The following is a 21,438-nucleotide window of genomic DNA, read 5'->3' as shown; positions in this document are numbered from 1 at the left end:
ATGGAAACTTGCATATTTACAAACCAAAGGAATTTTATGTAGTGTACAATAAAAACAGGGGGGCAGAATACTGCCTTGTGGAACACCCATTTTACAATCCATGAGTGCCAATTTTCCGTGACCAACCTTAAATACATTATTTGTGGCACAAAGACAGTCTGATGGTTTCCTGTGTTTGGACTTTTTGAGTTGGCCACTGATTTCATGTTAATGGAATAATTAACTAAAGAGCATTTTCTTCCAGCAGGCTTTTGGTTTGGAATCAAAGAGAAATCATCAGCTTTGAATTAATGGTTTAACCAGTTTCAGTGATGTTGGGAAAATGGTGTTCTAAAACACAAGGTAATTAGATGTTAGAGAAATAGACCATTTAAGACATCAAGAAACTTGCATCATCTAAGAGCAAAGTTTGGTGCATATCGGTGTGTGAAATCAAACTCACTTTGCATTTTTACTTAGAATTAGTGGACTAAAGACTTGATGCTATAGAACTAATCTTATAGATGACTCAAAAATACTCCTCAGAAAAACTTGCTGTCTACTGTTTAGCAATGAGAGATTCACTGATTTGAAAAAAATGGGATTTAAAATATTGTTTTCAATTTCAACAGTTTTGTTTTATGTTTACACGCACTTCTAATTTGCATAAATTGTATTCTGTTTGGTTTTAAAGGTCTTATAGGAAACATTCTTTGAAGGAAATGTCATTATTTCAGAATCGATCCAAAGTAATTTACTGTTTCTTTTTCACACTGATTCAACAAAACTGAACTTGTTGTTTGCCTTCTCTGCTTTAGTACAAATATTTGCTAAATGTGTTCAATATAGAAACTGTATTACTTTCAGTCATTTTGTTCATTTCTATATTTCCCTTGTTTCTAGGGTCCATGTTTTTCCTTTTCAAGTTGTTTTTCCTCATCAATTATGAAATTGATAAGTACTCCAAACTTCACCTGTACACATGCTTATACCTTCCATCTGTAGGGATGAGTCTCTTCTTCTCTTGGTTGTAAATTTCCTAACTTTACTTTCTCAATGTGCTTTGCAGCTACTTCAAGAAGTTCCAGTACTGTGGCTACGCCCCTCACGTGCGCAGCTGCAAGCCCAACACTGACGGCATCTCGTCCTTTGAGAACCTGCTGGCTAACATTGTCCTGAGGGTCTTTGTGTGGGTCGTCTCTGCCACAACCTGCTTCGGCAACATCTTCGTCATCTGCATGCGCTCCTACATCCGCTCTGAAAACAAACTCCACGCCATGTGCATCATCTCCCTCTGCTGTGAGTCCAACTCCATGATAATGAGGGCGGGGGGGCACAGAGGCCAGATCTCTGGGATTGAGTTGGGATGTGTTTCCTTTTTCTGACAGATTTATGAAAACTCTCCTGTTTTAAAATACATTACCTTTACGAAGGAAATTAAGACGCTCATCCGCTCATCACGTACTTACAGCCAGAGTGTAAATATGTAAATACAGTCTGTTTATAGTTGTTGGAATCATTCACCAAAATCATAACAAGTCATGTACATAAGATAATAAATATATGCAACCCTGTTTACAGGATATGTGGGTCATGTTCAGGAGGATACATGTCCTAAACCTTAAAAAAAGAAGCATTTATTTAAACTGGCACAGTAGCACTCATTTGGGATTCAGTAAGTACATTGCAACTGTAATGAAATTATCCCCTTCCACATTAATATTTAAATGTTTTTTCATTTCCTTTTCACACCAGTCTCTGCTCTGATCATTTTGCATAATCTTATTAAACCCCTCAACAAACTAACAACCCAATAAACTTGGCAGTTTGGGGAACTGAAATACTTTAGTTATGTCTCTAAACTGAACAAAATAGAAAAAAGTACATTGGTTAGAACTCCAGCAGCTTTCAGTTTTCACCTAATGTTCTGTGGAGCTGAAATGACAAGAGAATTGCATTGCTTCTTGGAACTGCAGCTCTGCTTTGTCATTGAGGTCAAAGGTCAGTTGAAAACTCACATACAGTCGCTCACACCCACACACTCCCAAAGGCTGTGCAGTGAAAGGAGTCACAGAAACCCAGCTCCAAAGATGAGTGAGAGATTAACATTAGAGCTGGAACAAATCTCAGTCCCCAACCATCGTGTACCCTCCCCAAACAAGTTCATCTGAAATAGCAACAACAGTATTTTGGGTTTTTTCACACATGCAATGGTTTTCCTGTAGACTAAAGCATCTCATCACACACATCCCCTTGTACATGTTATAAATATTTTTTAAAAAAATCGTTTTTTTTTGTTTGTATATTCAAAAAATCAATGTTTTAAACTAGGAATCAACAGCATCACAGGAAACCCTAAAAACATACCAACTCCGTCCTTTGAAAAGGTTTGTCAGTGTTGTTTTTTGCATATGTAAATCTGTGGAAGTCAGCTCCCTCACACTGCATTAAAGTAAAATGCAAAAGGTGTCAGGTCTGGACCTGACCTCTGTTCAGCCAGCGTTCAGACTCCAGCTGGATCCAGACACCTCATCCTCCACCCATCTTCACTGTGACGTGAGTACTGTTTATTATTCTTGATATTTCTGATCTGAGTCATCTAAGTGTGAAATGATGGGTTGTTTTGTAAAGAAAAGGGAAAAATGATAATGGAGGAATTCTTTCCATGGAGAGGTGTTGATCAAGCCTTTGAAGACCTTCAAATATATCGACAGGGTTTTGGGGTTTTGGAGAACTTTTTTCAGTTTTTGTTACTTGTATTAAACAAAGAGTTGTGTGAATAATTATGATGGTACTGTTAGACACAAATAAAGGACAGTTTTTTTCTTGTTTTGATAAATTATTTCTCACTTAAATGTTTGAGTTTGATTGAATTTTCCAAATTGTTTAATTATGAACCTCGCAGATATGGATGCCAAATAAATAAATGCATTGAGAACTCATGACAGTTCCAGATGCCAAGACAATTTGTCTTAAACAGTTTAGAGGTTTTTTGGTTGGAACTGCTGGTCAAACTTCTCCTTATTCCAGATAACTAATGAGACTTTGCAGGATTTGCATCAGTTCAAACATTGAAAATCCAGTAGACAGTCATTTTTCACTCTGTCAAGCTCAGCTGTGTCGCCATCATTAGTCTAAAAACGTGATCAGAAGCAGTTCTGTTTGTTTAGTCATTCATCTTAAACTGAAGTTTCTAATCTGTGTGTTTAACAGATCCAATGACAGAACAAGTGATGGATGGTGAGCACAGAAATGAAGGTGCTGTGTGAAGGAAGCTCCTCTGTAATGGGTCTGTAAACTTTTTTTCACATCCTCTGCATCAATTCTGAATCGGCGTGCACCTTTAAATGTGTTCAGGGGAGGAGCTTTTTCCATGTAGTACCATCAGCTTGATTTGGCCGACTTTTCTTGACAGATCTTGAATAATGGGATAAGAAGCGCTGACCCTTCTCACACCAGAGCATCAACCATAAACCTACCAGCTGCCTGTTGCAGTGCTCTAAAAACTCATTTCCTTTCCAAAACATTCACCTTTTCTACCTGATGAATGTTACATTTGCCAGATGTGTATCTACTATAATGTATCAATAATACTTTGTACTGAACTAAGTCTTTGTCAAATTAGTATGTCATTTCACACTAATGTTGTAACCAAAATGGGCATTTTTAGTTTACATTCATTTTTTCTTACATTTTCTTTCACAGCCCATCTTTAAATTAACTGTAAACAAAATCAAGAAATGATGAAGTTCCAAGCAAGAGGAGCGGGAAAGGACCATCACTTAATCCAGGAATGAAATCTCAACTAGAGGTTTACTGACTTCAACTGGCACTTAGTCTAACTTATGCACACGCAGTCTCACCCATTTAGTAAAACAAGTTTTTATTTTTATTTACTGTACTCTCGACTCACCAGTGTTTTTATATAAACTGTTATACAAATCCATTTTACTTTGTTGACAGAGACAATGTGGACAACTGTTACTTTGTGCTGAGTTATCTGCTGTTATGTTGAAAATTGTATGTTCTGACAAAAACTGTTATAAAATTCAAAAATAGGGTTGTGAAATATCAAATATTGACATTACATAAAATAAAATGTCCGATTTGTTCAGTTTTAAGTGTTGCTCAAGATGTTTTTGACTTTGCTCTCATCATAATAAAGGTCCAGATAACTGTAGAATATTGTTCCTAAATTACTGTTACACTGTTGTTTTTGAGCATGTTCAGAAGACAGCACAATGTCCACAGTAAACCTTTAACTATATTATCCTTTGGTTTCCAGAGAACTCTACTATAAATACAGTAAAGAGTTCTCACTGTAATGCAATGTAGTTACATATAAAATGCAACAATGAACGTTAAAAAAACTCACAGCCGTTAGTGGGGAAACTGCTTCCAGTAAATAACAGTACAATTACAGTGAAAAGTTCAACAGTGCATGCTGGCAGTAATACACCATAATTATAAAACACAGCAAGGCACAGTAAAATAACAGTGAAGGGTACATTTATTTTCCCAGCAAGACACTTTAGTTTTAATATACAGTAAGATATTTTAAAGTGCATGCCTCACTGCTGCCAGTAAATCAGTGTAAATGACTGAGTAAAGTTTCACAGCGTAGTCAGAAGACTGGGTCAGTTTATCAGTGGGGTCAGAATCTGCAAAGTGTTTCCTCTGAAAGAGCTCTCTTTCTCTGGAATAAAGCTTAAAGACAAACGTCACTGTGTCTTTTCAAACATGTTCGGATCTACCAAAAAGCAGGCCAACGGGTCAGGCCAAAACTCTGGGAGCCCGATAACAAACGCCCCAGCCAAGGGTGAGAAGACACTCATAAACAGTCTAAAATGTGGAAGTAAAAAATACAACAGTTAAAGTATAAAAACAGCTAACATAGGAAAATATAAAATAAACTAAGTTAATGCAGAAAAATGTCTAGAACAGCTAGAATGTAAATTAATATATAAATAAATACATTAATATTGAGGTGAGCAGCACCCTGACGTACACATGAGAGCACCTGACACCCCTCAATGAGACATAAAGACTTCATCTTCTTCCGTTTTGTCCCTTTCGGGGTCACAGGGCTGCTGGAGCCTATCCCAGCCACTTGTGGGTGAAGACAGGGGACATCCTGCACAGGTCGCCATTCTGTGGCAGGATTTAAGATGGTTCAATTTAGTCTCTGTTTATGAATTCGGTTGAAGGACCCACATAGACATCAAGACTCCTCTCTGATCGGTTTCTGTGTCGAGATGCCATCTTCACAATGATGCTGCATCAGATTTTGGTTTCATTTCATTTCTCTCTTTATTAAAACAGAGACAGTACAAATTATAAACACATCTGTGTATTCACCAGAGTCAAGCACACTCTGGTATGCTGTAATACCAAAAGAAGTGCCACATCCCAGCAGAGCAGCATCCAACGGTCACGTGAAGCCTTACCGTTCTTGTCATGTTCCTACAGCCTGATTCCAGCTTCAGTCCTGGTATAAAGCACGGAGACATTTCCAGGGAACCTTTGTTGACAGATGAGAGAATCACTGAGAGGAGGAGCAGAGAAGCAGCAGAGAATGCATCAGTGTGCAATGAAAATGAGACTTTGACAGAAGAAGATTTCTCTTTTTATTTGTCAAGGGCAACAAAAGTGTCCAAATAACAGAATGATTTATTCTGTATGAAGATGTGATGTGTGGCCCTGAAGAGCAAATTACATCAACAAATCACTCAATGCAAAAACATAATAAAGAAGGCAACAATTAAAAAAGAAAAGCAAATAATAAAAGGATTTTAGAGATCAAAACACAATTCAAGAAGCCAAAACACAAATCCAAGAAAATGAAACTAAATAGAAAGGAAATATTTTGGAAAACAAAGGTAATTTCCAGAAATCAAAATGAAACGTTTAAAAATGAAACACAATAAGAAACTGGAAAAGATAGTCTGGGCCCATCACTGATTGGATAATAAGGTTTAAGTTTTGATGTTAGATTTATAAAAGTGTCTTCAATGTCTGCATACTAATAAAAGTTTCATGATTAGTATGGAGCAGATCCAGCATCGCTTCATGCTTAACGTCATGTCATCGTCCAATCAGGGATGTTTCATAGTACATACCTTTACCAGTTCCTTTTTTGCTAAAATTTTTAACACTTTGTTTTGATTCCTAAAAATTACGTTTGTTTTCCAAAACACTTCTTTGTTTCTTTTTTTTTTTACGGTAATTGTGTTTTGGTTTCTGTTATTTTGTTTTGATTTCTAAAAATGTAACGATTTTCTATTGTTTGTTTGCTGTTTTAAATGTTGCTGTGATTTTCTATGTTTTTGCATTTCGTGACTTCTAGTTGTGATTTGCTGTTCAGGGCCACCGTACATATGACAGGATGAAGACATTACACAGGTGTCAAACTCCAGGGGGATATTCCAGGAAGCATGTTTAAACTACCCTGACTTTAACTCTGAACTCTGGCTGAAATCCGTCTGAACTTGCTTACTCTGGGTATGTCGATTCCAAAAGACCAGATATGAGTTAGCGTAATTACGCTCAACTTCCTTCCTTCCTTCCTTCCTTATCAACTTCCTTAGCCTCAGACTTACCGTGGTAACTCACATAACCTGATTTCTGGAATACCTCCCAGACCTCAATGGCCACTGTCCTGCATGTTTTCTAACCAACCTGCTATTGAAGCTCCTTATTGGCTAAAACACACCTGATCCAGGTAATCAACAGCAGATGAGACAGGATTTCTGAAGTTTGACACCCCTGCATTCGAAGCTTGCTTCATCGTTTTCTGTGATAAAGTAGCCCGTGCCTACTTTGTGCTCATCATCTGAGCCACTCAGCCTCCTGTCTCATGGACCGAATCCCTCTTTGATGCCCTTCTTAGGGGGGAGGGGTGGTTGACAGACTAGCCTTTGAATTATAGTTGTGTTAATGTTAACCGTAGGAATAAATAACTGCAGTGTTTAATATTTACATCTAAATGCTTGTTTGTTTGTTCCACTCAATAGAAGCTCTTTTTGGAAGCAAAGCTGTCTGATAAAAAAGTTCCAGATGACCGATTATCAGCATGCAAACTGAGTAGGACTAATGTAAAAGTATTTTCAGTTTTCCTTCTCTCATTTGTGAGTTGTGCATTGTGGAATTTTATTTATTTATTTTTTATAGTATTTCACTTATTTTGTGATCTCTTCATTGTCTGATTGTTCCTTTAAGTGTTTGTTCCACATTGAAGCCCTCACATCCTTAGGCAGACTGTTCCACAGGTGAGGCCGTCATTGCTGAAATGAGGCCTCGCAGTGGGTTTTACTTCTGGGACCAGCAGCAGACCTGCACCAGAGGACCTGAGGGCTCTGGCAGGATCATAAACTAAAAGTAAATCTGATAAAAATGAAGCACCCATTCCATATAAGCTTTCATAAACCAATAAAAGAACCTTAAAATAGATCCTAAAGCTGACTGGCAGCCAGTGCAAAGATTTCAAAGATGGAGTAATGTGCTCCTTCTTTTAGGTTCTAGTTAAATGGCGTGCAGCCGAGTTTTGTCTGTTTTGTCTTAATTGAGCTTTAAAAAGTTCTCTCCTATCCATGTTTAAATATCTAAAACCCAACTTAAAAGGTCATCAATTTGTCCCAAGTCATCAGGAGACACAGCCACATATAACTGGATGTCATCAGCATAACTATAAAAGTGTATGCTGTATCTCCTGATGACATCAGCAAAGCAGAAGCATATAAAGGTTAAAACATGTGGGGCCACGGACTGAACCTTGTGACATGTCAGTCTGTGCCTCCCAAATGACGCATCATTTACACTGAAAATAAAATCTCTTCCTGTGAGGTAGGGCTCATACCGTTCCAGTGATTCCAACCATGTCATGGAGTCTGTTTAAAAGAATGGAGCGGTCAACTGTGTGGAAGGCTGCATTCAGGTCCAGCAAAACTAAAACTGATGTTTTCTTTTTGTCAGTGCTGGACCTGAAGTCATTTATAACCTTGACCAGAGCCTTCTCTGTGGAGTGATTGGGTTTCAAACCAGACTGATATTTTTCTAAAAAATATGTTTTTCAATAAAATAATTGAATTAAATAAAAACTAGTTTTTCTAAAATTTTACTTAAAATGGCAGGTCTGACACTGATCAGTAAATATCTAGATGTGAATCATCTAAACCGCTCTTCTTCAGAGTGGGTCTCACCATAGCCGTCTTTACGGACATGGAGAAAATCCCAGTCTGAAGAGAGCGGTTAACAATGTTCAGGAGCTCCTCCTCAGGATGAACACATGGACTTAAAAAGTGAGGTGGGGATGGGATCCAGGGAACAGGTTTTAGGTTGAAGTTGGGAAATCACTTTCCGAAGCTTTGTAGCATCAATCAAGCCAAAACTCTCTGGTGCGTTCTTACATACCAAAGGGAATACAACAGACTGAACTGTTAGTGGCCTTTGATATTAAATCCAATGTTATTTATCTCATCAGTGAAGTGGACCCTAACTCTTCACATTTTGAACTGCTGAGAATAGAACATGGACTGGAAGAGATTGGATTGATTAGTCGGTCAATGGTGGAAAAAATAAACTTTGGTTTAGAATAACCGTCTGCTATTAATTTTAGGTAGTATTCTGTTTTTCATGTTTAATAAAGTTGCTGTACTGTATTAGAATTGTTAGTTTTGTTTTGTGGAAATTTGTTCTGCACCCCTATGATTCTCTTAAGTCTTTTGGTTTCCTCTCTTCTCCAAGGAGGAGGTGCTTTGGCTTTAACTGATCTTATTTTTAAAGGACTTTGTCCAATATTAACATGAGTTTGTTATTGAAATTTTGGACAATTTAACAGATGAAGTTAAAGTATCTGGTTGGTTGTGTTCTAGATATGAGGTGAAGTTTGAGGGTCTAGACAACGCCTTCTTTTTGGAAGTGACTTTGTCTTATATTTTTCAAAGTGCTGCTCTGCAACGTTGAGGCGTTGAATGCATGTAGTTTAAACCTTCAGGTAGAAATGAACCAGTATAGTGACTCATTCAGATCTGCCTGAGTGAGATGATCTGAATTATTCTGCTCAAGCCAAGGAAAATACACCTGCTTATCCCACACAGAGCCACAAATATCCTGAACACAATTTAGCTCAATCCATTTTATGCATCCCTTAGACTGGAGGACGAGCACCTACAGCATCTACATCTAAAGGAGAGCTGTCAAATGTGCCTCTGTCCCTTCCCTACCTCTGAGGTTGATCTGATCACAGAAAAGCTGCTTGGAAAAGGATGCTGCTCTGTTTAGTCAGATACTCAGTGCCAGTTTTAAGACACAGCTTTCTTCTTTCAGGCGCAGATGGACTCATGGGCGTCTACCTCTTCATGATTGGTTCGTATGACCTAAAGTTTCGAGGCGAGTACAACAGGCACGCCCAGTCCTGGATGGACAGTACCCAGTGTCAGATCATTGGCGCTTTGGCCATGCTGTCCACCGAAGTGTCTGTGCTGCTCCTCACTTACCTCACTCTGGAGAAGTACATCTGCATCGTCTACCCTTTCCAGTACTTGACCCCTGGTCGGCGGCGAACTGTCACCATCCTGACCAGCATTTGGGTGTTCGGTCTAATAGTAGCCTTCCTGCCGCTGGCTTGTAAGGGCTTGTTCCGTAATTTCTATGGGACAAACGGAGTTTGTTTTCCTCTTCATTCTGAACAGCCAGAGACGCCCTGGGCTCACGTTTACTCCATCGTCATTTTTCTCGGTGAGGAATTGTTCTAATGCTGAGGACTTTCAACTGCCCCTCAACTTTATAGCTGTATCCCAGCTTAGTCTGCAGCACACATTCCATCTCAGAACAGGAGCATTCATGTTGCAACAACACATGTATACACATCCTTCCAAAAACTGTCTTAATTGAGAAAAGTGTGTGCACCTAAACCCTCCACCATTATTTGTGTGTTTAAATTTACTTTATGTTCACTCTAAAACCTTCTGTGAAGTTGAAGTTTCATCAAATGCTGATTGCCTTGGATACCTTTCAACACAAGTTATACTTGTTGTCATAAAAGCTAAGGAGAATCCTCTTTTCAGGTCTGAACCTGGTGGCGTTCCTCATCATCGTCTTCTCTTATGCAAGCATGTTTTACAACATTCAGAGAACTGGAACTCAGACCACCAAGTTCAGCAACCACATTAAAAAAGAGGTCACCATCGCCAAGAGGTTCTTCTCCATCGTCATCACCGATTCGCTCTGCTGGATCCCCATCTTTGTCCTTAAGATCCTGTCTCTGCTGCAGGTGGAGATTCCCGGTATGACAAGAAGCTACGTCTTTTAAAGCAGAACTCATCTGAGAATTGCATGCTCATCGACCTGAACTTGCTCCCCTAATGAACTTTTGATGTTCCTCTAAAGAATTAGGTCTTGTTTGTGGCAAACAGACGATGCACATGAACAGTTATCATCCTGGAAAATTATCTGGCATAAGGTCTGTGGATAGACTCAAAAGCCACCAGAAATCTACATGACCATTATTGTTCTTTATTACCTTTGGTGGTAGAGTTTGAGTTCACAGACAGCAACACAAGCCTCTAATGGAATGTATTCAGCAGAGTCAAGTCTGTGCTGACAAATGGGGCACCAGGGAATCTGCATTGTTTCCTTTCTAGCCTAATCTATGCAACATTTCACTGATCTAATTTTGGCTGAGCTTTGGAGTTAAGAGGATGAGACTGTGTGACAAAATGTGTTAGGTTGCAGCGCAGAAGAAAAAGCTCCACAGAAACACAGAATGACTAAAACAGAAGACGATTAGATTATATGTCACTGACACCTGTTCACTCAGTCTGTTCACACTCTGACCGAGTGACAAACCGTCTCTGAGACACAAACGGTCGTGAGCTTTAATGACGGCTTTCATCATGAAAGGTGTATACAAATGTAGTTTTTTTTAATCAGTTCTTTTCATCTGCAGCTCTGGATTAAGATAATCTGAGATTAAAACCAACAAAGAGGTTTGCCATACAACCACCCCCTTCAGGATTTAAGTCCTCATTATTGAAGTTTAATGTTTAAGAGACCAAAACCAAACCGTGTGTTTGCAGGCTTTTCCACAGCAGCTGTCACTGGAAGGGACTGATAAGAGCGCCTGCTCACTGTCAGTGTGGTGGACAGCAAGGCAACACGCTTCCAGGGACTCAGCCTCGGAAGAAAAGACAAAGCTAATAAAATGTCAGAGTTTTCTCTGACATGAAATTGGCTGCAGCAAACAGGGCCCGGACGGAGAGTCTGTTAGGAGAGGAAGGATCCATGTGGGAAGAATCTGGTCTTTGATAGTGGTTGCATCTCAGTCCACAGATTTCAGTCGTGAAAGCACTGGTGACTCAAAGAGGGTAAACTGTAAACATACTGACACTTGATTAAATCAGTTCTAACAGTTGAAGTAGCTTCAACACCTGGAACGGTAGAAAGTACTCTGACACGGGTCACTAACCCCCCATGTCCCTGAGCCACTCATTCTGTCGTTGACCAACATTTCTCTGCATGTCCCTTGTGAACTCAGTGGTTCATGTGGTGTAATAGAATCCCAACACTGCAGCATTTCATCCAGATTTACAAGACGATACCACAACAGCTGAGACTTTTATTAAGATGTCAAGAACATTCCATCAACAGAAACAGATAAAGAAATGTCTTCATGTCTGCGGAAAATGAACATTTTATTTTTATTAACGATATCCCTATCAAGATTTTGGCCCCAAGCAGATTCCGAGTCATTTGATTTTGAGAATCTGCCTGATTCGATGGACTGAGATTCGATCAGATACTTTTGTAAAACATTTAAAAAATGATCAAATGTAATAAACACATCCAGGTTTTCCCCAATTTTTATTTGATTAACCTTCCTTTATCATTTAACACTGAAACACAGCACTTCTGTGAAGTAACTTGAACAATCAAGTACAAATAATGCCACTATCAACTAGAAAGAATAGTTAACTAGTAACTAGTAAAAATAGCTAATAATTAGTCAAGTGGGGAAAGTTTGGTGATTGAAGCTTTAGGATCTTCAGAACTATTGAACATTTTTGATCATATACGATTTCATCTCCATTAACAATTCTTAAAATTAATGAATTTCTTTTAAAATCGTTGTTGTTGCATAAATATAATGAGTATTGATTTCTAGCTCATATCAATGTAAGCATTTATTTATTTCTGTTGTTTTTGAGACATTGTTAATTTTTTGCATCACGTTTTCCCTGAGCTTGCACTTTGTAGACGGCCCCCTGGCAGCCGTCTCACTGTCGTCTGCTTGTTGGCATCACAGAGAGAGCCATTCTCATTAAAAAGACGCAAAAACCTGATATTTTTTTTAAAAATACATTTGAAGGTCGTTTTTTGCATTAAGACAGATCAGTAGTCACTTGCTGTCCGTTTTCCAAATATTTATTAAAAGAGCCTGGAAGTCCAAATCTGTGAATATCTGGCTAATTTTACAGAGCTGGTTTTGTGCGCCTCCTGCTCAAACTAGTGCCGTATTTCCTGCACTTGATGGCAATAAAATGACGTGATCCGTTCATGATGTACAACATGATCAGGCCTAGTTTTCAGTCACATGATCAGAGTAGGACATCCCTATTTTTAGCACAAACATTGATTATTGTATTACACAAGCATTCACATATTAAAAGCTTAATCTCGTTGACTGTATTTCTCTTTTTTCTGACCCTCTTGGTGCACAGGAACCATCAGCTCGTGGGTCGTAATATTCATTCTCCCCATCAACAGTGCCCTGAACCCCATCCTCTACACCCTCACCACGCGGCCTTTCAAAGAGACCATTCTGCAGGTGTGGGCTAACTACAGGCAGAAGAGACCGCTGTTCAGTGGTCACCCTCCTCATCACCCGTCGCTCACTTGGCAGGAAATGTGGCCCATGCAGGAAAACAGCCTGGGAGGGGCCCCTCTGGAAACGGCAAACGCAGCAGCCAAGCTTACCCCGGTGGAGGACAGCAACGACGGCTACAATGACTTCATCATGCAGCAGCAGCTAAAGCAGCTGATAGTGCTGCCAGTGTGCACAGAGAAACAAAACATGCATCAAACACACACACACACAATCGCACAAACCAATGAACTCCTCTAAGGGTTTGGCCGGCCCTGTATTGTCTGTACACAAGACTTACTGTTTTTATGTTCCTTCACCTTCAAGGTTTGAATTCATGGTTAAAAAAAAAAAGGATTTGTTTTTCCACAATTTTGTATGATTTTTTTCCCTTTACGGTCAAAAACCTTTACAATGTTTTATGCACATTTGTGACCAATGTAGCAGCATAGACAACCAGTTGTAAAGTACAAGGCAGTATTGTTAGCAGGGGGAGAAAATGATGAAGGTCAAGTGTCTGACTGCATATATGTGGCACCAATAGTGTTTCAGATTCACTTCTGTGTCTCATGGAGGCATAATTGCAGCAAAGGGAGCCTGTGTGGGTGTCAGCATCAGGGCTGCTAAAATATTAGCATGGGTCAGAATATGGCTGCAATGATTGATCCCAGGCATTAGTGGCTCAGAGGTGGAGGGCTATTGAAGAGAAGCAGCACTTTTACAGTGAAAGTGGCTTCTGTGCAAAGATGGAGCTTGTTCTTATCGATTGGCCATTAAACCAGAGTTTGTGGATCTCAGAGTCCCAGCAGTAATGCAGCAGTTTGATTTTTTTTAAAGATTTTTTGGTTTAGTGAAAGCTAAAAGTGAAGGTGTAGCAGGTGTTTCATCTTTCTCCTTTCAGGCATCTGTGTTCACATTTATTTTCCCTTCACATTTTCTAATCGGTTAACCCACAGAGGAAACATGTTCTAGTGGCGATAAATTATGAAAATGATTCCTTTAAAAAAAACTAATTAATGTCTCAAAGACAGATGTGTCTCCCTGGTTTATTTATATAGTTCTGGCCCTGATTTGTGGGCATTAAAGCTCAAATAGGAGTGTCTCTGTGCATATTTGTAGTTCCCTCTGCACCCGCTTATGCACTCTATTTACAACAACTCTGGCAAAAAAAAAGACCCCATTCCTTCTGATTTTTGTCATTATGCAGGGGATTAGGTTTAGTCTTTTTTTGTATGCCTGTTGCTCCATCATCCAAAACTGAAACGCGTCTCTGTGTGCCCAGATGGAATATCATCAGTGTAAAAATGAATCCAACATGCTTTGGAACATGTTTGTTTTCATTAGTCTGGATTCCAAACCTTAGACCTTAGACTCAACATGGTATGTCCAAAGCGTCTTCTATCTTTTAGCCCTTTTTTTCTTTCAGAAAAACGTTTTTTAAGGACGAGGACATTATTTTAAAGACAAGTTTATCAACAAAACAACATTGTATCACAGAGAAAATGTCACTATTTCTCCAGCTGCAAAGAAAGCGCATAAGCTAGGAGTCATCTCCATGTGGTTAGTTTGTCTCTATAAAGAGCTGCTTCATTCCTGGAGCTGCATTCTCAGCTCTGACAGGTGTAAGAAGCACCACTCAGTTTTCTGAAAAACATCCTACAGCTATTTACTCGCTCTTGTCAATGGGCTTCTTTGACTCTTACCCCGAATTTACACTGGTCTGTTTACAGTGTATCTCTGTGGCGTGAGGAGTCTGTCTCACACCCGTCAATTAATTGAAATTGACTCTGTTGCATCTCCGGTCCGTCCCCCCTGGATCCCTGAGGAGTGGTTTGTCCTGTCACCCCGTGTGGAGCAGCTCGTCCTGCTCCCTCATCGTCCTGCTCATCCAACACTTTAACGATCAAACCCCATGCCCTCTCCATCCTGACTGAGTCGGTGTAAAACACATGTTTGTGTCATACATTGTTATGTTTTTGAACCTCCACAATTAAACTTTTGTCTTCCATGATGGTGTAATCCCCAGTAAATATGAAATGAGGTCTAATGAGGTTTTATTTTGAAAGTACAACAGAAGTTTTATTTTGAAACCTGGACCTGTTTCCAGTTCCCCAGCTTTTTTTTTTTTCGCTTTTAAACCGCAGCGTGAACGGAAGTAGAACTACGCGTGAAGCTTGCGTTGCGGTGTAGAGGGACGAACACGGAACGCATACATAGAAGAGGCAATGTGTGTGATGCTTTTCTGTGTCAACGCAACACAGATGCACGGCAATGGAGATGCAACACAACGGGGACGTGCCACAAACAGACCAGTGGAAATTCAGGGTTATGCTGCATTTGGTCACTTCTATGTGGACATGCAGCATCTCACTGCTCAATGTAACCAAAAATGACTTCATAAGCCAGACGTGTGTGAGAGGAGCGACCGCCAATTGTTTTTAGCCTTATTACGACATGGAGCAGTGTCTTTGCATATCTCATTTATAATCCATTGAAGACATGGATGATGTTGAGAGATCAGGTTTATTTTTTTGAGGAGCTCTACAAAGACTTCGGTAATCATGTCTCCATGGTTCATGAGATCATTCAGAGACTTTTCCAGTGCGGATGTTGGATTTGGACTACACTCGCTGATCGCATCATTGAACACATCATAGGCCCAAAGCTGAATCCCTGATTGGTTGTTGTGATGCGTCGTCCTTGCCAAAGTTCCAACTTTTGAACTCTGGATGCGCTGCGACACTTAACCCTTGTGCTATCTTAGATGACCCCCCCCTTCCATTGACGTGTTCTCCCTACCATGACAAAGGTGGATAAAGTTGGAAAGATTTCATGTAATCCATGGACACCAGTGAAGATCACAAATCATTGAAGAAAAAAGGTTCAGAGCTCTGTCTAGTGGGTCTAGATGACCCAACTCCCAATGTTAAAGTGACTAGGATAGAACAAGGGTTACATTGCGCTGCTGCCAGACCTTCGTGCCACGCCCAACGCTCAAATCGTGCCGCAGGACCTAAGATCACGTCTGTACCATTGACTTAACATTGAAACGTGACGTTCAGTGTAGATGCAGCTGAAGTCCTCCTGGTGATGCCTTCATCCAGCTGAAGGCTGTTCCTCCTCCTACCTGAACTTGCACAAATCTTTACCCCCATCGCTGAAGGGATCCTGAGTTTTAAGTTTATAAGTCGGGGCTGTTCACGTGAAAGATGCAGCAACAGCAGACTGGTGTGACCTCATCTTTATGGAGGGGAGACGCTCCTGTGTCACAGGCTGAATACTGTAAGGTGTCTGAGTCCTTAGAAAACATGATGCACCAACTATTTCAGTTCAAATTTTTAGCATCAATCACCAGAAGGGGGTTTCAGCTGCTGCAGCAATGTGCATCAGTCAAACTACAGATCACTGTGGAGATTGGGTGTGGACGGTTACCGCAGCAGGTGGGAGTGACCCTCCTCAGTGACAGTAGTAAAGCTGAAGAAGCCTCTTAAATTCACTTTCAGTTTGGTTTCTACTGCTCTGTTCTTAGGATCTGGCTTTAGGGGAAAGGTCCCCTCTCATCTTCTGGATCTAACTACTTGTTTATAAGTGTAGCAGCTGCAGTTCAGGAGGGAGGTACAGTTATGTATTGATTCCTTCAGCTGTGTTAATCAGATATACACTCATTGGGTCTGAAGAGGCTAAATGCAAGACGCAAATACTTTGAAATATCAACTGAACCAACAAACCCGGTCCACATACTGTTTGTTCATGCAGACTCCCACATCCTAGCATGTTAAGCTGTGAGGACGCCTAAAGATGCACCTGAAGCCTGGCAGGCCAAAGTGAACTGCTCCAGCAGCAGAACCATGTCTTTACTACACATTGAGAAAGTATGAGAGCAAGTCAGCTAACAAACTGACAAGAAGATCAGCTCCCTGTTTTCACAGTGAAACGTACGTGAGTTCTGCTACATAAACCCCATTAACAGGTTCATTTAGGTCCAAATGTAGATGGAAATTTTACCTTGAAATGATTGTGTTACAGACTGAAGTCTATCTACCAAAACAGCACTCTGACATGTCATTCATGACCTTTGTAGTTCCAAACAAGGTCAGGCTGTTTCTAATCATTTTTAACCAGAGCACTTATGGGTAAAGGCCTTTTTTTATTGTTATTTCAGTTGATATTTTTGAACTATTTTCTTAAGATTTGGAGACAAGTATCACAGTTTTGATCATCCCTCTTGCCTTTTGTCCAGACGGTAAAGAAGAATGATTTTGGATCCATTTTTCCTCATTTTGTGTCTTTGTTTTAGTCCCTCTAATTTATTTGTTCTTTTAAATCACCAATTGATTATCCTCAATTAATCCTTCTCCTGAGCAAACATAGAAGGAAATTCTGCATAAAGACTGTTTGCATCAGTGAACGGCTGAGTGGAACTTCCTTCACATTTATTCACATTCTTCCTGCCATCAGATGAGTGCAAATGAATCAGTCCACAAAGTTTTTACTGTGAAGCAGCAGCCAAGAAAGGCAGGATGATTTTTGAAATGCAGTTGTTTATGGAGAGTAAAGAGAAAAATACATTCAGCAGGCTGATGGGATCATTAACACCAAGTATCAGAAGTGAAAGAGTACTGATTCGGTTCTGATTGTGTCTGTGTTTCATGAACAGCTCAGTGAGGCATCTCTGTTCTGTCATTTGTAAACAGCAGCTCCTGCTGCCTTCCGGCTCTCAGTAGTGAGATGCACAGAGATGGCATGTTAAGCACAATCATTCTCCTCCATGGATGTTTTGTTTTTGCTCCTGATTAACTTTTGAACTTTGGCAAATGCCCCAATGCTTCTGTTGTTTTGGCACAGCTCTCAAAATAGCTGCTGTTTTTGGTCATTTTTGTGATTTCTGTGTATAGCAGTGAGGTCGGTTTGTGTGCCTATGGGACTAACAGGCTGACTGCAGCTGTAGTTTGGATCATGGAGCTTTCTGAACGTTCACTTGGTTGTTGAATCTCATTACACCTTCCTACCTGATTACCTTACTTTTAACCTTCTTTGGTAAGAATTTATTGGAAAACATGTTTTCCTTTTTTACTTCTGTGTGTAAAATGTAATGGAGATTTAGTGGAGACAGATTGTGTGAGCAGGATGTGTTTGGTATTCCTGATCAAAGCTCTGCAGGCAGGGAACCGCGTCCAAACATTGAAATCACTTAGGAGGACGATGTCCTGCCAGAATCAATTCAGTTATTTGATCACTCAGAGGGAGCTGTTGCAGAATTAAATAGCATTGTAATGAACTCAAACTGTTCCCATTCTTCCACAGACTGAGATGAATGGAAATTAAGACAATCATGCTTTAGAAATCACATTTTACAGATTAGGAAATGTTTCCTGTAGGCAGAGAGGAGGATTTGTGAGAAAAGCACAAAGGGGACTTTATTTCATTTCAAGGCTTTTGATAATATTACTGTAGACATGAACAGCATGCATGGATGCTTTCATGCTCAAGAGGTTTATTGGTGCAGCAGTGTTGTTTATGCTCTTCTACAGACGTGCTCATGGCTCTAAATCTGAAACGATAATCCCAAGTTTCATGTGCTTTCCTTTTGTTTCCATGTCCTGTGATTGTGGATGGAGAATTTCTGCACTCATGTGGAAATTCCTCCTCCTTCTTCCTGCAACAAAGTGGATCAAAAGTGAACATTTGAGCTTCACAGACACGGAAGATCGGGTTTTTAATAGAACCTAAATAGTTAGCAGATCTGCTAAACCCAACAGAAACCACAGGCATAAGGCTGCAGTGACAGCCTCTCATGTGCTACTGTCCATCACTGCAGCACCCATATTCATCATGTATCAGCAGATGAATCACATCTGTGTTTCTCTAGTTTTATTTCCACCTCACTTATTAGTTACCACAGTGATATTTTAGAGCCTAAGGAGCATTTTTATCCAACATACTGTATACTGGTTCAATGAGCTTGAATAGTGATTAAGCTCATTGAATTTGCACAACTGGTGGCTGACTAAATACTTTTTCGCCCCACTGTTTATCCATTAGCTTAAGCTTTGTTTGAATTCAACTTTGTTAGAAATATTTTATACTCAGTATTCAATAACTTCAAGTAACCAGTTTAAATCACCCCAGCAAAAGGTTTTTCCATGACTTTACTTCCATTTTGGCCTCTAAATACTTTATTTTATATTGTCCAAACAGCTGGAGAGCACAAGCTTCTTGTGTAACAATGACATTAAAGGGTTTCTGATCTCTAAATGACTGATGGTTCATCTAGAGGAGTTTTTTTAGCTATTTCATCTCTGCTTCTTCAGCTAAATAACAGAGGGGGTTTTAGGGAGACAGGGAGATGAAAGGTTTGCTCGGCATTTTAGGAACAATCAGGAAAACAAAGCAATTTTGGTCATATGAAACTATATGACATAAAGTTTGATATAAATGTCATTTGCCCAAATAGGAGAACTGCAATAAATTAAAAAAACTTGAATTGTCGTGTGAATTTCTGCTCAGTCTGCCTTCTCAGCTGGTAAAATCTGTTTTCTTTTACAAATGTGGAAGCAGAACTTCCACCTTAGTTTGCTGAAGTCTTGAGATTCAGTGACTATCCTGCATCATATTCCCTCTAGTCCTTCAGTAAACACAGACTAAATGATCTGAAGACCAAACTTGCAGACGGGATTTGATGATCCACACATTTCAATTCTCTTCTTTGACCATCAGCTTGTGTGAATATTACGTCTGCAGCTTTTCTGTCAAGTTTTCACTCCTCCTTGGAAGCCAGCAAAGACGTGGATCATGTCAGTTCAGGAATCAGTGGAGCTTTGGTCATTGTTGGCCTGCACATTCCATCCAGGACCATGAGCCCACGCTTTGGCGTTCTGCTTTATGGCTGATCTGCTGTTCATCATCAACTTTTCCACTCAAAGTTGAAGAGTCTCACAGGGAAGACCCTCACCAAACTAAGTTACTGCAAACCACAGAAAAAAACACATTTGATGTCAGGGATCTGACAGTACATGCTTTCATGTGCTCTACTGTGTCAGTGACAGAAACAGCTGCATCATAAATGCAACCTGAGTTCCAGGCAGATTTATTAAATGTAAGTTTAAAGCAGACAGATCTCAGAGCTCCTGCTTAATGAAGTCTGGAAAAAGCTGCTGGTTCCTTCTTTAGCTCCTCGTGGCTTAAATGGGAAAAATGCAGAGACTTAAACCTCCTTTCATCAGTTTGTCCCTTTTCATGTGAGAGGTGCATGCTGAAGCCTGACGTGGACACAAGCGAGCAGCCCCATCATGGCGTGTTGTTGTTGGTTTTTTTGGAAGAAAGTGACTGACTGGCTGTCAGTGTGAGCAGACAGCTGTCACTGCAGTCTGTGGAGAGACATGCTGGCCTTGTTTCTGCCATAAATGTCACGTTGTGCTTTTCTGTGGTCTGTTGATCCTTCATTTCTGTGGCTTTGACTGTATTATATATGTTGTGATGTCATAATATTCATCTTGAATGCATTTTGTACATCACTAAAAATAGTACATAATACATTTTTTATATCTCTTCTGTCAAAATGTCCAATTTTCATACTAGTGAAAGCAAACAGTGGATTTTGCCATTGGGCCATTTCAACTTCAAAAAAACATTTTAGGATTGGTTTACTTCAAATTTCCAGTCCTTCTGCTAAGATCAAGACAAAGCAATGTCAAATCAAATAGGTTGTATGCACACCATGCCTCAATCCTCTGAATTTACAAAAAAGACTTTAAGTTGTTCTGCTCTGTTAAAAGGAAACGCCATGTAATTGTGATATTCTTTTTTAAATCAAAACTGTTCTTTCCACTGACACCAAAAACTTTGGTGAGAACTAAATTGAATGTAATACAGCAAAATGACCCATTGTGTTGTTCATGAAAGAATGTACCGGTAATCAGTTCTTAATGAAGGGAGCGGGGGAGGGGGTCACTGCAATGCTGCAATGTTTCATCTGCTTTTACTGCATCCTGCACACAGGGAAAATGCCCAGCTGGTCTGGGAATTCGACCTTGGATTTCACTTTGTGCATCACTGTGAGAGATTTGAATGAGAGTGAACAATCCTCTGTCAATACTTGGATTACTGTGAAGTCCTTTTCTAACAGTGTCAGTGTTTAATGTTCTGTTGTGAGGAAACTGTGTTTAAAATGCATTCATGCACATAGGAAAATAGAAGCCAGCACTTGGTTCAACTGCAACTGAAGCTGCAGACTTTCCTTTGGTATTGATGAAAGATTCATTTTTCATACTATTCTTATTACATGCTGTGCTCATTAACTGTTAATAAATGTTAAAGTAGCATTTGGTTTTAATCATTTTCTTCATAGTGATGTAACTTTCTCAATTCTTCTTCTGTTCACTGGCAGAGCAAAAATAAACGTGATTGTGGATAAATGTGTCAAGGTTGAACAGCTCAGGATTTCTTTTGGCTTTCTTGTGAATTCACATTGAATATCTTCTGTTGTCTGATTTAGATGAAACATACTGTTCAAATGGATTTCAATGGGACACTGAAGAAACAAATTAATATCAAAACAAGAAAACATATTATTACTTGATCAACAGATGTTTTTTTTAAAT

The 21,438-nt window shown here is 39.7% G+C and overlaps 1 protein-coding gene across 1 annotated transcript in view; it reads left to right on the top strand.

Annotated features, from left to right (window-relative positions):
- The window catches only part of rxfp1 (relaxin/insulin like family peptide receptor 1), a 165,207-nt gene extending 149,564 nt beyond the window's left edge, over window positions 1-15,643 (top strand). The window contains exons 15-18 of the mRNA XM_011473132.3: window positions 1,049-1,278; window positions 9,304-9,714; window positions 10,044-10,262; window positions 12,696-15,643. Of these exons, the coding sequence (XP_011471434.1) occupies window positions 1,049-1,278; window positions 9,304-9,714; window positions 10,044-10,262; window positions 12,696-13,099 (1,264 nt within the window). The 3' untranslated portion in view covers window positions 13,100-15,643. The remainder of the gene's footprint in view (window positions 1-1,048; window positions 1,279-9,303; window positions 9,715-10,043; window positions 10,263-12,695) is intronic.
- Window positions 15,644-21,438: the final 5,795 nt, after the last annotated feature.

Source organism: Oryzias latipes, chromosome 10, assembly GCF_002234675.1.
Source record: "Oryzias latipes chromosome 10, ASM223467v1".
In the NCBI taxonomy this organism is placed as follows: Eukaryota; Metazoa; Chordata; class Actinopteri; order Beloniformes; family Adrianichthyidae; genus Oryzias; species Oryzias latipes.
The sequence above is the reverse complement of the archived record's forward strand: the minus strand, read 5'-3'. Positions and strand labels throughout refer to the sequence as shown.